General features: G+C 43.2%; 1 protein-coding gene across 10 annotated transcripts in view; it reads right to left on the reverse strand.

The window, feature by feature from the left end:
* Positions 1 to 14,636, reverse strand: part of LOC147339695 (uncharacterized) — a 203,712-nt gene that overhangs the window by 103,408 nt on the left and 85,668 nt on the right. For 5 of the 10 annotated variants that reach the window (XR_015158341.1, XR_015158343.1, XR_015158364.1 and 2 more), the window contains one exon: positions 11,604 to 11,697. The exons of 1 other annotated variant lie outside the window; for it this stretch is intronic. Coding sequence is in view for 3 of the 9 variants with exons in the window: in XM_086386183.1 (XP_086242309.1) it covers positions 11,604 to 11,697 (94 nt within the window). In the remaining 6 variants the exon portion in view is untranslated. Of the gene's footprint in view, positions 1 to 779; positions 2,402 to 11,603; positions 11,698 to 14,636 lie in introns of those variants that run through there. 4 more of the 10 variants (XM_086386182.1, XM_086386181.1, XR_015158356.1 and 1 more) reach the window with 2 other exon arrangements.

The following is a 14,636-nucleotide window of genomic DNA, read 5'->3' on the forward strand; positions in this document are numbered from 1 at the left end:
ACTTTGGCTGAGACACTGAAATAATATATGGGATTGCCAGGTGGCCCGGAGGATAAAGAATGTGCCTGCCAATGCAGGAGACCCAGGAGACGCGGGTTCAATCCCTGGGTCAGGAAGATCCCTTGGAGGAGGGAATGGCACCACTCCAATATTCTTGCCTGGAGAATCTCATGGACAGAGGAGCCTGCTGGGCTACAGTCCATAGGGTTGCAAAGAGTCAGGCATGACTTAGTGACTGAACACACACACACACACAAATAAGAAAGCACAGAGGTATCTGCATCTAGTTCATTAGTGATACTGGCCTCTAATTTTTATTAAGTTCTTTTTTTTTTTTTTGTGATATGCTTATCTGGTTTTGGCATCACCAGGGGGGGAGGATGGGAGAAGGCATAGTCATGGAGTCTGGGATGGACATGTACACATTGCTGTATTTAATATGGAGAACCAGCAAAGACCTGCTGTCCAGCACAGGGAACTCTGCTCAATACTCTGTAATAACCTTATGGTTCCCAGGGGGAAGGACGGGGGAAGGGATAGTCAGGGAGTCTGGGATGGACATGGATACACTGCTGTATTTAACACAGAGAACCAACAAGGACCTGCTGGACAGCACAGGGGACTCTGCTCAATGTCAGGTGGCAGCCTAGTATCAAACCCAGGTCTCCTGCATTGTAGGTGGGTTCTTTACCATCTGAGCCACCAGGGAAGCCCATTGGAATGGGTGGGCAGCCCATAAGCCCTTATTAAATCAATGTGAAAAAGACTAATTTGGCACAGGTCATTAATGAGGGCTTTATTTAACTTCTATGCAGACTACATCATGAGAAACGCTGGGCTGGAACAAGCACAAGCTGGAATCAAGATTGCAGGGAGAAATATCAATAACCTCAGCTATGCAGACGACATCACCTTTCTGGCAGAAAGTGAAGAGGAACTAAAAAGCCTCTTGATGAAAGTGAAAGAGGAGACTGAAAAAGTTGGCTTAAAGCTCAACATTCAGAAAATGAAGATCATGGCATCTGGTCCCATCACTTCATGGGAAATAGATGGGGAAACAGTGGAAACAGTGTCAGACTTTATTTTTTGGGGTCCAAAATCACTGCAGATGGTGACTGCAGCCGTGAAATTAAAAGATGCTTACTCCTTGGAAGGAAAGTTATGACCAACCTAGATAGCATATTGAAAAGCAGAGACATTACTTTGCCAACAAAGGTCCGTCTAGTCAAGGCTATGGTTTTGCCAGTGGTCATGTATGGATGTGAAAGTTGGACTGTGAAGGCTGAGCACCAAAGAATTCATGCTTTTGAACTGTGGTGTTGGAGAAGACTCTTGAGAGTCCCTTGGACTGCAGGGGATCCAATCAGTCCATTCTAAAGGAGATCAGCCCTGGGATTTCTTTGGAAGGAATGATGCTAAAGCTGAAACTCCAGTACTTTGGCCACCTCATGTGAAGAGTTGACTCATTGGAAAAGACTCTGATGCTGGGAGGGATCGGGGCAGGAGGAGAAGGGGAAGACAGAGGATGAGATGGCTGGATGGCATCACTGACTCAATGGACATGTCAGTCATCGATGACCCTGTGGACTCTAGCCCTCCAGACGCCTCTGTCCATGGAATTCTCCAGGCAAGAACACTGGAGTGGGTAGCCATGCCCTCCTCCAGGGGATCTTCCCCACCCAGAGATCGGACCCTCATTTCTTACGTCTCTTGCATTGGAAGGCAGGTTCTTTACTACTAGCGCCACCTGGGACTTTCCTGGTGGCTGAGACGGTAAAAGCATCTGCCTACAATGTGGGAGACCCACGTTCGATCCCTGGGTTGGGAAGATCCCCTGGTGAAGGAAATGGCAACCCACTCCTGTATTCTTGCCTGGCAAATCCCATGGATGGAGGAGCCTGTCGTGCTACAGTCCATGGGGTCACAAAGAGTGGGACACGACTGAGCGACTTCACTTCACTTCCACCTGGGAAGCCCAAAAAATAGAAGCCTAATTGATAACGTGAATGTTATGTGTCTGACCAATGCAAACATGAGCTCTTGTGTGTTGTGGGTTAAAGGACAGAGGTTCAGACTTCCCTGGTGGCCCAGGGGTTAAGACTTTGTGCCTTCCAATGGAGGGGGCGCAGGTGTCATCCATGGTTGGAGAGCAAAGATTCCAGAGGCCTCAGGGCAATAAAATCTAAAATGTAAAACAGATGCAATATTGTAACGAATGCAAAAAAGACTTTTAAAATGATGCACATTTAAAAAAAAAAGGGACAGCGTGGCCTTTTCTTTCACACGTGCTAGGCTGCTTCATGAGACTGGACCGTGCCTGAAGGTCATGGACCTTACAGATGAGTGGAAGGGAAGTTGCCATGGCAACCAAGGCCAGCACACCGGTGCCAGCTGCCTGCAGCTGTAAAAAAAAAAAAAAGTCTGAGACGGAAGTAACGGCAATGCGGTCTTTTTTCCAACTGGATATCCGTGAACTGTTCTATTCAGTTAGCCACTGATGAACCCCAATCTCGTGCTGTGAGCTGAAAGTTAAAGAGACTGTTAAGTCCGACTCTCTGCGACCCCATGGACTGTAGCCCGTCAGGCTCCTGTGTTCATGGGGTTCTCCAAGCAAGAATACTGGAGTGAGTTGTCATTTCCTTCTCCAGGGGAATCTTCCTGACCCGGGGATGGCACCTGGGGCTCCTGAATTGCAGGCAGATTCTTCACCTCCGAGCCACCTGGGAAGCCCCAGTTGAGAGGATAGAGCTCCTCTGTTTAACCGCCTATCCATCCATCCATCCGTCGACGGCCAGTTGGTTTGTTTCCGCCTTCTACCTCTTATGAATAATAATGCGATGCATGCTCCTATGTAAGTTTTACTCTGCATTTCTCTTGGGCACACATCAGGGGTTAAATTGTTGGCTTACGTGTAACTGTGTGCTCACCCGTTGAGAAAGTTCCAGACTGCCTTCCAATGTTGCTGAGACAAGAGTCCAGAGATAAAGGGGTGATTCTGCTGGAAACACGATCAAAACGAGCATCAAGAATTATTAAACACTTCCTACACTTGAATTATTACCATATGCTTCCTTTTGATTTCTCGTTGATATTCTATAAATCACAAGTAGCTATTGACCCAGATCATCTGGGTGATGTCCTAATTGATCTCCCAGGGATCTGATTTATCTACGAAGCTTAACGTAGCTCCTTCAGTGGGACACGGTGGATGTGTTAATGAGAGTGAGAATACCGTTTTTCTTCTACAATCAAAAAAGGCACACCTCATTACACAGATATAAAGAAAAGATGGTGATGGTTAATCTAACGTGGATAGAAATGACCTCCAGTAATCATTTCTTATTAAATATATTCAAGTTGAAAGGAGCAATGTCAATTTAGGTTGAGATGGCATGATATCCAATGAAAGAAATGACTCTATTTATTAAACCGCCTTACTTTCCTGAGGACTGAATGATGAGATAACAGAAAAGGTGCGTATGTATACTTATGAAAGTGAAAGTGTCCGACTCTTTGCGACTGCATGGATTATACAGTCCATGGAATTCTCCAGGCCAGAATACTGGACTGGGTAGCCGTTCCCTTCTCCGGGGGATCTTCCCAACCCAGGGATTGAACCCAGGTCTCCCGTGTTGCAGGCAGATTCTTTACCAGCTGAGCCACCAGGGAAGCCCATTTATACGTACGGACGCTTCACACTGATGAACGGCAGAAATCAATACAACACTATAAGGCAATTATCCTCCAATTATAGCTTAAAAAAAGATAAATCCTAAGGATGTGACGTACAGACTGGTGTCTGTTACTAACAACACCATATTGTGTATTTGGAGAAGACTCATGCTGGGAGGGATTGGGGGCAGGAGGAGAAGGGGACGACAGAGGATGAGATGGCTGGATGGCATCACTGACTCGATGGACTTGAGTCTCAGTGAACTCCTGGAGTTGGTGATGGACACGGAGGCCTGGCGTGCTGCGATTCATGGGGTCACAAGGAGTCGGACACGACTGAGCGACTGATCTGATCTGATCTGAACAGAGTGGACCTTAAAATTTCTCATTACAAGAAAAGATTGTTAACTAGGTGAGGTGGTGGATGTTAACTAGATTTACTGTGGTCATCATTTTCAATATATACATATATCAAATCAGTATGCTGTACACCTAAAATTAATATTAATACAATATTATATGTCAGTTCTGTTCAGTTCAGTTGCTCAGTCGTGTCTGACTCTTTTCGACCCCATGGACCACACCACACCAGGACTCCCTGTCCATCACCAACTCCTGGAGCTTACTCAAACTCACGTCCATCAAATCAGTGATGCTATCCAACCATCTCATCCTCTGTTGTCCCGTTCTCCTTCCGCCTTCAATCTTTCCCAGCATCAGAGTCTTTTCCAATGAGTCATTCCTTGGCATCAGGTGGCCAAAGAAATGGAGCTTCAGCTTCAGCATCAGTCCTTCCAATGAATATTCAGGACTGATTTCCTTTAGGATGGACTGGTGTGATCTCCTTGCAGTCCAAGGGACTCTCAAGAGTTCTCCAACGCCATAGTTAAAAAGCATCAATTATACGTCATATGGAGAAGGCAATCGCACCCCACTCCAGTACTCTTGCCTGGAAAATCCCATGGACAGAGGATCCTGGCAGGCTGCAGTCCAGGGGGTTGCTAAGAGTCGGACACGACTGAGCAACTTCACTTTCACTTTTCACTTTCATGCATTGGAGAAGGACATGGCAACCCACTCCAGTGTTCTTGCCTGGAGAATCCCAGGGACGGGGGAGCCTGGTGGGCTGCCGTCTATGGGGTCGCACAGAGTCAGACACGACTGAAGCAACTTAGCAGTAGCATACGTCATATATTATGCATCAGTTATAGCTTAATAAAACTAGATTAAAAATGTCGTATATGTCAGTTGGTTCAGACGGAAAAAGCGTCTGTCTACAATTCGGGAGACCCGGCTTCAATCCCTGCGTTGGGAAGATCTCCCGGAGAAGGTAATGGCAACCCACTCCAGTGTTCTTGCCTGGAAAATGCCATAGACAGAGGAGCCTGGTAGGCTGCAGTCCAGGGGGTGGCAAAGAGTCAGACACGACTGAGCGACTTCACTTATATCTTAATAAAGTCAGATAAAAAGAAAAATAGAGGTTACTTGGTATTAGAAACAGAAAAGATTTCTGCTACAATGAAAAGATGGAACAGAAACTTGCCACTTATTTTTTTTTTTAACAATGTGGAAACTTGGAAATAAATAACCAAAGAAATGAGCAGGAAAGGGGTGTGCCCTTTTACAGGATGGGGCCAAGTTCTCGTGACCCTAATACTGTGGGTGTTATTAATTGTGGTACCCAATTAACGACACTTGATTCTGTCCATAACTGAAGGTGTTCAGAGGGGTGACTCCTGGATCTGTAAGAGTTCTGCGTTTAATTACTCATCTGCCCTTTTCTTAAATGAAACAAATTAGCCATTATCTCATCAAAATATTCAACCAAAAATGTCTAGAGAAATGATCCTGATTCTTTTCACATCTAAATATATGTAGAAATGGCTATGTGCATATTTGATGGGCCTTCACAGAATTTCGTGCAGGAGAAAGAACACACCCTTAGCACATGCCACGTGATTCTCTCAGGGTTAGGTCTGTATTTCTGGGAATTTATTGGCTGCATACTGAGTACTGATGAATTGAGTTCATTAATTCAAGAAATCTGGGCTGACATGGATGGCAGTAAAGACTATGTCATACTCGCCTCCGAATGACATATATCCTTAAACTTTAGACACCAGGCGTTTTGAACAGCCTCCCATTGACATATATCCTTAAACTTTAGATACTGGGCATTTTGAATTATCAAAACTGGCTATTCCTAGAAAATACAAAATGACTTGGGAAAAAAAAAGTTTTAATTGAATATGAATGATAATGAGGGAATACGAACGTATGGACAACTAAGCCCACACGTCTTACAGCCCACGCTCTGCAAGGAGAGAAGCCAGCACAATGAGAAGCCCGTACATTGCAACAAGGAGGAGCTCCCACACGCCCCAACTAGAGAAAGCTCTTGCAAATGCAAAGCCCAGCACAGCCATAAATAAATACACAAACAGAACTCAAATAAAACATTGATGAGGCATGGTGCAGACGAATAGGAGCATAGTATTAGGCATAAAAAGACGAAACAACCCAACCAACAAGACAGTGGGTTTGGTTTTGGTATCAACAGATCCATTAAATTACACTGGATATTTATGGTCTAAATATTCCAAATTCTATTAAACGAACATATGTCTCGATTACATTAAAGAAACTAATTGCAATTATATACGCTGTCTACTCTGTCAATATTGAAGGTATATGAGAGTAGCTACATTCTAAGTACAAGAATAGAAAAAAAAAAGTGTCATGCAAATATTAACTACAGTCTAAGTAGAGGAATAGAAAAAAAATACACTATGCAAACATCAACCAAGGAATAATTATTCTCATGTTAGACTAGGAAGGCTTGAGGGTAATAAGGAGATTTTATAAAGGATACCGACCCATTCAGTAGAGACAGCACTATCTCGGAGTGCGTGATTTCAACACAATGGTCACAGATCCTGATAGTAATTAATGGGGGTGGGGGTGGGGCGAATAGCCAGGATAAAGGGAATTTAATTGATAGGTTAACAACATCTGTCAAACTGACTGAACCAAAAATACAGAGTATGCATTCTTTTAAGGTATACTTGGAAAAATCGCGTGATGTCAGAAATATACTAGAACATAATTCATGTCAACACACTGACAGCTCATATTCTACAGTCTTGGCAAAATTAGGTTAAACATCAATGAGAAAATGATGATACATTTGCAGTTATTTGAAAAGGAAACAGTGCATTTCCAAATAACGTACTGATCAAAGAAGAAATCTCTATGTAAATAAAAATTGGAATGTATAATAATAGTAAAACATAATAATAATAAAAACACAATGTAGGAAAGCAAATGTTAAGGACTTCCAATTGAATGTGTTCAAAATAACTCTGACACTAATACATACGTCAGAAAAAGAGAGTCTGGAAAATTATTTTGGAGTTGGGCTTGTATGCATGCTGCAAAACCAAACAAAAACACCCCCCCTTCCCAAAAATAGAAAATATAATCCAATAGAAAGTAAAAGTGAAGTCCCTTAGTCGTGTCTGACTCTCTGCGACCCCATGGACTGTAGCCTACCGGGCTCCTCCATCCATGAAATTTTCCAGGCAAGAGTATGGGAGTGGGGTACAGTTTTCCTCTCCATGGGAACTTCCTGACCCAGGGATCGAACCTCGGTCTCCCAAATTGCAGGCAGATGCTTTACCATCTGAGCCACCAGGGAAGCAAATAATCCAAAGATTACATATATAAATCCAAGTTGCTGTTGCTTCGTTGCTAACTCATTCCTGACTCTTCTCGACCCCATGGACTTCAGCCCGCCAGACTCCCCTGTCCATGGGATTGTCCAGGCAAGAATACTGGAGTGGGTTGCCATTTCCTTCTCCAGGGAAGCTGGGTGTCCCACACGGCAGGCAGATTCTTTACGTCTGAGCCACCAGGGGATCCCATTTTTTGGGAAACAATCATCTACTTTATAAATTTCTCATGAGGTCACAGCAGAATAAAAGAAAGATGACACCATTATTAAAGTAAAAACTACCAAAGACAATCTCTTGTATACACGCTGCTAGCATGAGTGATATATTAAAAGGATATCATGTGCAGATTTATGCTAATTTAATTGAAAATTTAGATGACATAGACAAGTGCATTTTATAAGTTATAAAAACAGATAACTGAAGAACAGAAACTCACTGACTGCCATTCACTTTGCAATGATTTTTTTTTAAATGTTATTTTTAAAACTGCCACAAAAGCAATTCCCAACCCAATAGATAAAGAGTGGTAAATTCTTCTGGCATTTAATGAAGAAACAAATTTGCAGATAACAGAAAGAAACAAAAAAGTACCTCCCCACTTAACTTTCTGAGGATATTAACAAATTTGCAGATAATGGAAAGAGGGACAAAAAACTTTCTGGTTATTTTTTGAGAACTGTACATGATCCTAAAAGCAAATCTGAAAATGGCATTAAATAAAATGTCCCTCAAGTACGGAGAGACACACATCATAGATAAGATATTAGCAAATTAAATCCAGGGGTATTTACAAGCAGAAACGTATCTTATTTAAGTAGGTTTTGTTTGAGGAATGCAAGGCTGATTTATCACTTAAAAACCTTCAATATAATTCTCCACACAACAGAAGCAAAAATACATATAAATAATCTTCTAAAGAGATGGAGATAAAGCATTTGATAATATCAATCACTGATTTCTAATAAAACTCTTAGCTATGATGATAAGAAAAAAGTCTCGACAAAGAGTATTTCCAACATCTGCATATCTAGAATTATTCCTAATAATTTATTAAAGATTTTCCATAAAAATTTGAAATGGGACAAGGATATCTGCTAGTGTAATTTTATTATTTCTATTTATATCTATACTGATGTATTTTTCAATTTGAAGTTTGTAAAGCAAATTTTGAATGCCTACATGCATGTAACCAACTTAATGGACATGAATTTGAGCAGACTCTGGGAGTTGGTGAAGGACAGGGAAGCCTGGTGTGCTGCAGTCCATGGGGTTGCAAAGAGTTGGACACGACTGAACCACTGAACAACAACAGGTATAACTTGGACTGAATATACTATTTTAAAAGAAATATATTATTCATAGAGGCCATGAAGAGCTACACAGAGCATATAAAAGAATCTGTAGAGACACCACTAGAAATAATAAGCTAATCTAGTAAGGTGTCTCAACAGAAAGCAGTATAAAAACATCAATTTCTGCTCTAAACTACAAAACACATTGTAAGGAAAAAAAAATTCTAAATTAAGGGAGGAAATTACCCCGTTCATGAATTGGGTTCAGTTCAGTTCAGTTGCTCAGTCGTCTCCGACTCTTTGTGACCCCATGAATTGCAGCATGCCAGGCCTCCCTGTCCATCACCAATTCCCGGAGCTTGTTCAAACTCATGTCCATCGAGTCGGTAATGCCATCCAACCACCTCATCCTCTGTCATCCCCTTCTCCTCCTGCCTTCAGTCTTTACCAGCATCGGGATTTTTTCCAATGAGTCAGCTCTTCCCATCAGGTGGCCAAAGCATTGGAGCTTCAGCTTCAGCATCAGTCCTTCAAATGAACACCCAGGACTGATTTCCTTTAGGATGGACTGGTTGGATCTCCTTGCAGTCCAAGGGGCTCTCAAGAGTCTTCTCCAACACCACAGTTCAAAAGCATCAGTTCTTTAGCACTCAGCCTTCTTTATGGTCCAATTCTCACATCTGTACGTGACTACTGGAAAAACCACAGCTTTGACTAGATGGATCTTTGTTGGCAAAGTGATGTCTCCACTTTTTAATAGGCTGTCTAGGTTCATCATAGCTTTCCTCCCAAGGGGCAAGCGTCTTTTAATTTCATGGCTGCAGTCACCATCTGCAGTGATTTTGGAGCCCAAGAAAATAGTCTCTCACTGTTTCCCCATCTATTTGCCATAAAGTGATGGGACCGGATGCCATGATCTCTGTTTTTTGAAAGTTTAGTTTTAAGCCAGCTTCTTCACTCTCCTCTTTCACCTTTATCAAGAGGCTCTTTAGTTCGTCTTCACCTTCTGCCGTAAGGGTGGTGTCATCTGCGTATCTGAGGTTGTCGTTATTTCTGTGATGATGTAGGTAGATAGATGATAAGACAGACAGAGACAGATAAGAGTGCTGAGACTCGGATGATATATACAGAGATGATAAAAAGACAGGTGATGGATAGTTGACATTGATACGTACACATACAGATAGATGATAGATAAATAGGTGAATATCAGATCAGATCAGATCAGTAGCTCAGTCGTGTCTGACTCTTTGCGACCCCATGAATCGAAGCATGCCCGGCCTCCCTGTCCATCAGCAACTACTGGAGTTCACTCAGACTCACGTCCATCGAGTCAGTGATGCCATCCAGCCATCTCATCCTCTGTCGTCCCCTTCTCCTCCTGCCCCCAATCCCTCCCAGCATCAGAGTCTTTTCCAATGAGTCAACTCTTTGCATGAGGTGGCCAAAGTACTGAAGTTTCAGCTTTAGCATCATTCCTTCCAAAGAAATCCCAGGGCTGATCTCCTTCATAATGGACTGGTTGGATCTCTTTGCAGTCTAAGGGACTCTCAAGAGTGTTCTCCAGCACCACAGTTCAAAAGCATCAATTCTTCGGTGCTCAGCCTTCTTCACAGTCCAACTCTCACATCCATACATGACCACAGGAAAAACCATAGCCTTGACTAGACGAACCTTTGTTGGCAAAGTAACGTCTCTGCTTTTGAATATGTTATCTATGTTGGTCATAACTTTCCTGAATTGGGGTATCTCTCCCTAAAATTTATAGAGTGAGCCTAAATTATTAAAGATGTCAGTTTATTAAATACATATTTGTAAGTTTATAGCAAAACTCACATGGAAATATAAAGAAAGGTGCATACACAAGATACCTTGAAACTGCAGGACTGTATTAAAAGATCTGCACAAGCAGCTATGTCTAAGCTATTACGATTCAATGGTGTTTTATGGCCAGAAATGTAAATTAATTGACTGATGAAACAGAGCAGAGAGAAACAGATATGATCTGAGACATAAGATCTACGATGACTTTGACAGCCAACTGCAAAAAGGAATATGGCCTTGAAAAAAGACGGTGCTAGTTCGACACGGCAGTCTTGTGCGCGAATACGCATCTTTACTAGGATTTCACATCTTTTACATCAATTCAGTCTAGTTGGACTGTCACCCAAAGGCACAATATAAAGTAGGGATGGATTCTGGAGAAAACAGGAAATAGATTTATGACACTGATCAGGCAAAATTCCTGAAACAGAGCGGCCTCGTGATAACCATGACGGGAAATGCTGATAAACTGCATTAAAATAAAATCAAGCTCTTCCGTTTATGACACACACACCACCGCGAGAGTGAGAATGCAGCCCACCAGGTGGGGAGAATACAAGCTTGAACAGATAGGTGCAACAAAGGATTCTTCTTTGCTCCCTTCTCTCTGCTTGTGTTCCGATCACTCTACAATCTGCGTATCATCCTTTTACCTATTATCTATGGGCTTCCCTGGTAGCTCAGCTGGTATAGAATCTGCCTGCAATGCAGGAGACCCTGGTTCAATCCCTGGGGTGGGAAGATCCCCTGGAGGAGGGATAGGCAACCCACTCCAGTATTCTTGGGCTTCCCTGGTGGCTCAGCTGGTAAAGAATCAGCTCGCAGTGTGGGAGACCTGCATTCGATCCCTGGGTTGGGAAGATTCTCTGGAGAACGGAAAAGCTACCCACTCCAGTCTGCTGGCCTGGAGAATCCCATGGACTGTACAGTCCACCGGTTTACAGAGTCGGACACAACCGAGTGACTTCACTTCTCTATGTACCACCACCCAGCATCCATTGGTCTATCCATCCATCCATCCCTCCTATGAAAACCTCCCGAGAAGACAAAGATGCCAGTGGAAGTGTAGAAACTGACTTACCAACAGATGCCTGTGGATGGGTTGTCCATGTTACTTGTCACCATGGTAACTGGATTTAGGGGCTTCCCTGGCGGCTCAGTGGTAAAGAATATGCCTGACAACGTTAAAGAAAGGGGTTCCATCCTTGGTCTAGCAAGATCCTGCATGGCATGTAGCAGCTAAGCCTACTGAGCGAATGTGCTGCAATTGCTGAAGCCCGCAGGCTCTGGAGAACAAGAGAAGCCACCACAATGAGACGCCCATGCACCCCAACCAGAGAGCAGCCCTCGCTCCCCTCAACTACAGCAAAGCCCCGGCAGCAACAAAGACCTAGAACAGCCAAAAAAAAAAAAAAAGACAACGAAATTTAAAACAAAGTAACCCTACTATGCTGTTACCGAGAGTGTGGGGATTAAGTGGTAGCCAGTACCAAGTTTCAGGGAGGGTGACGTTGAACTGGAACTATCTTACAAATGTTAATCAAAGAGTAACACGGTGCATGGTGAAGTTACATTGTATCGACAATCCTTTTCCTATGCATTGTGATCTAGCAAGGGCAGTTCAGTTCAGTTGCTCAGTCGAGTCCGACTCTCTGCGACCCCATGGACTGCAGCACGCCCGGCCTCCCTGTCCATCACCCACTCCTGGAGCTTGCTCAAACTCCTGTCCATTGAGTCGGTGATGCCGTCCAACCATCTCATCCTCTGTCTAGCAACCCCAGCCTTTAGTATATAGCTCCTAGAAATATATCCGTTTACCAGGAGGCTTCACTAAGAAGCTTTCCTGGTGGCTCGGTGGTAAAGAATCTGCCTGCCAATGCAGGAGATGCAGGTCTGATCCCGGGTCGGGAAGGTCCCCTGGAGGAGGGCATGGCAACCCACTCCTGTATTCTTGCGTGGAGAATTTGGACAGAGCAGCCTGGTGGGCTACAGTCCATGGGGTCGCAGAGAGTCGGACACGACTAAAGCGAGAGCACAGAAAATGCAAGCTGCCGGCCCCAGTGCTCCCCGGGGCTTGCCGTGGAGGAGGAAATTTTTGAAGCTGTATCGACTGGATGAGGCCCCTGGGTGACCTCGTGGGATGCCAGTGCAGTCATGTGCCATAAAATACCTTAATGGCCTGAAAACGTTAATGCATCTCTCAAATTGCCTCCAGGAGAAGAAGAGAATCATGGCCTGAAACAACAGGGTTGAACGCAGGACTCCCCTGGCGTCTCCCACACAAGCAGCAGAAAACCTCATTGTCACCAGCTCTTTAGGAAATGCCGACGTTCCCACTCCGCAAGGCTGGTTCAACACGCTCAGGTCTACCTCAGGGACCGGTGAGCGGAAATTTGAAAACCTAGCCGAGAGAGAAACTTGGCCACAGTTTCTCTGAAACAATGAAAACAGAGGTCGACCCGGTTTCCTCACTCCCCTAAATGGATATCAGGCTTCAGATCCATTTCAATCTGAAGACAAAATGAAATACCGTATTTAAAGGAGGGGGTTTGCGGGAGAATGGATACATGTCTATGTACGGCTCAGTTCCTTTGCTGTTTACCTGAAACTATCATAGCATTGTTAACTGGCTACACCTCAAGGCAAACCATTTTTGGTGTTAAATAAAAAAAATAAAATTTAAAGTGCATACAGAGAACCATGGTCAATATTATTTGACAAATCATCATGAAACAATGATTTTAAAAAGAATGTATATATATGTATAAATGAATTGCTTTGCTATACAGAAGAAATTAATGCAGCATTGTAAATCAACTGCACTTCAGCAGAACAAATGAAAGTCATGTTCAACTCTTTGCAACCCGATGGACTGCAGTCCATGGAATTCTCCAGGCTAGAATCCTGGAGTGGGTAGCCTTTCCCTTCTCCAGGGGATCTTTGCAACCAAGGGATCGAACCCAGGTCTCCCGCATTGCAGGCGGATTCTTTACCAGCTGAGCCACAAGGAAAGCTGAAGAATACAGGAGTGGGTAGCCTATTCCTTCTCTAGTGGATCTTCCCGACCCAGGAATCGGGCAGGGGTCTCCTGCAATGCAGGTGGATTCTTTACCAGAAGAGTTAGCAGGGAAGCCCAACACTGTAAATCATCTACACGTCAATAAAATAAAGATTGATTTTAAAAAAGTGCTCAGCGACTTCCCTGGTGGCTCAGTGACTAACACTGCCTTGCAATGCAGGAGGTTAGGGTTCGATCCGTTGAGGAGCTAGGATCTCACATGCCTTGTGGCCAAAAAAACATAAAATAGAAAGAATATTATAAAAAACTCAACAAGGCTTAAAGAAAAAATTTTTAAAACATTTAAAAGGTGTAAAGAAGACTGTTTAGCATATAGTTGGGAGTTTCATGAATACCTGCAACTCTTACGAATTCAGAAAGTACTTTTGAGAACTTATTCATGGGCCGCTGTCCATCTTGGAAGACAGATAGGGGGTATAGCATCTGTTATAGGGCTTCTGAATCAAAGCAGTAAAAAAATCAAGTATGAATTTGTATACAATTCATAGTAGAATTTTAGTTTTTAAAATTTTTAATGGAATAACAGTTGATTTACAATATTGTGTTAGTTTCAGGTCTAAAGAAAAGTGACTCAGTTATATATATACATATATTCATTCTTTTTAGATTCTTTGCTCATATAGGTTATGACAGAATACTGAGTAGAGTTCCCTGTGCTATACAGTAGGTCCTTGTTGCTTACCTATTTTATATTTAATAGTGGGAATATGTTAATCCCAACCCCCTAATTTACCCCCCACCCTTTCCCCTGTGGTCACCGTAAGCTTGTTTTCTACGTCTGAGACTGCTTCTCTTTTATAAATGACTTTATCTGTATCCCTGTATTTAGATTCTGCGTATAAATGTACACCATCATATCTGCCTGGCTGACTTCACTCACTGTGATCATCTCTAGATCCATCCATGTTGCTGACAATGGCATTATTTCATTCTTCTTTTTATGGCTGAGGAGAAGGAAATGGCCACCCACTCCAGTATTCTTGCCTGGAGAATCCCAGGGACAGGGGAGCCTGGTGGGCTTCCGTCTACGGGGCT

This window comes from Bos grunniens, chromosome X (genome assembly GCF_055505025.1).
Source record: "Bos grunniens cultivar Pamir isolate PY7600 chromosome X, Bosgru_T2T1.0, whole genome shotgun sequence".
In the NCBI taxonomy this organism is placed as follows: Eukaryota; Metazoa; Chordata; class Mammalia; order Artiodactyla; family Bovidae; genus Bos; species Bos grunniens.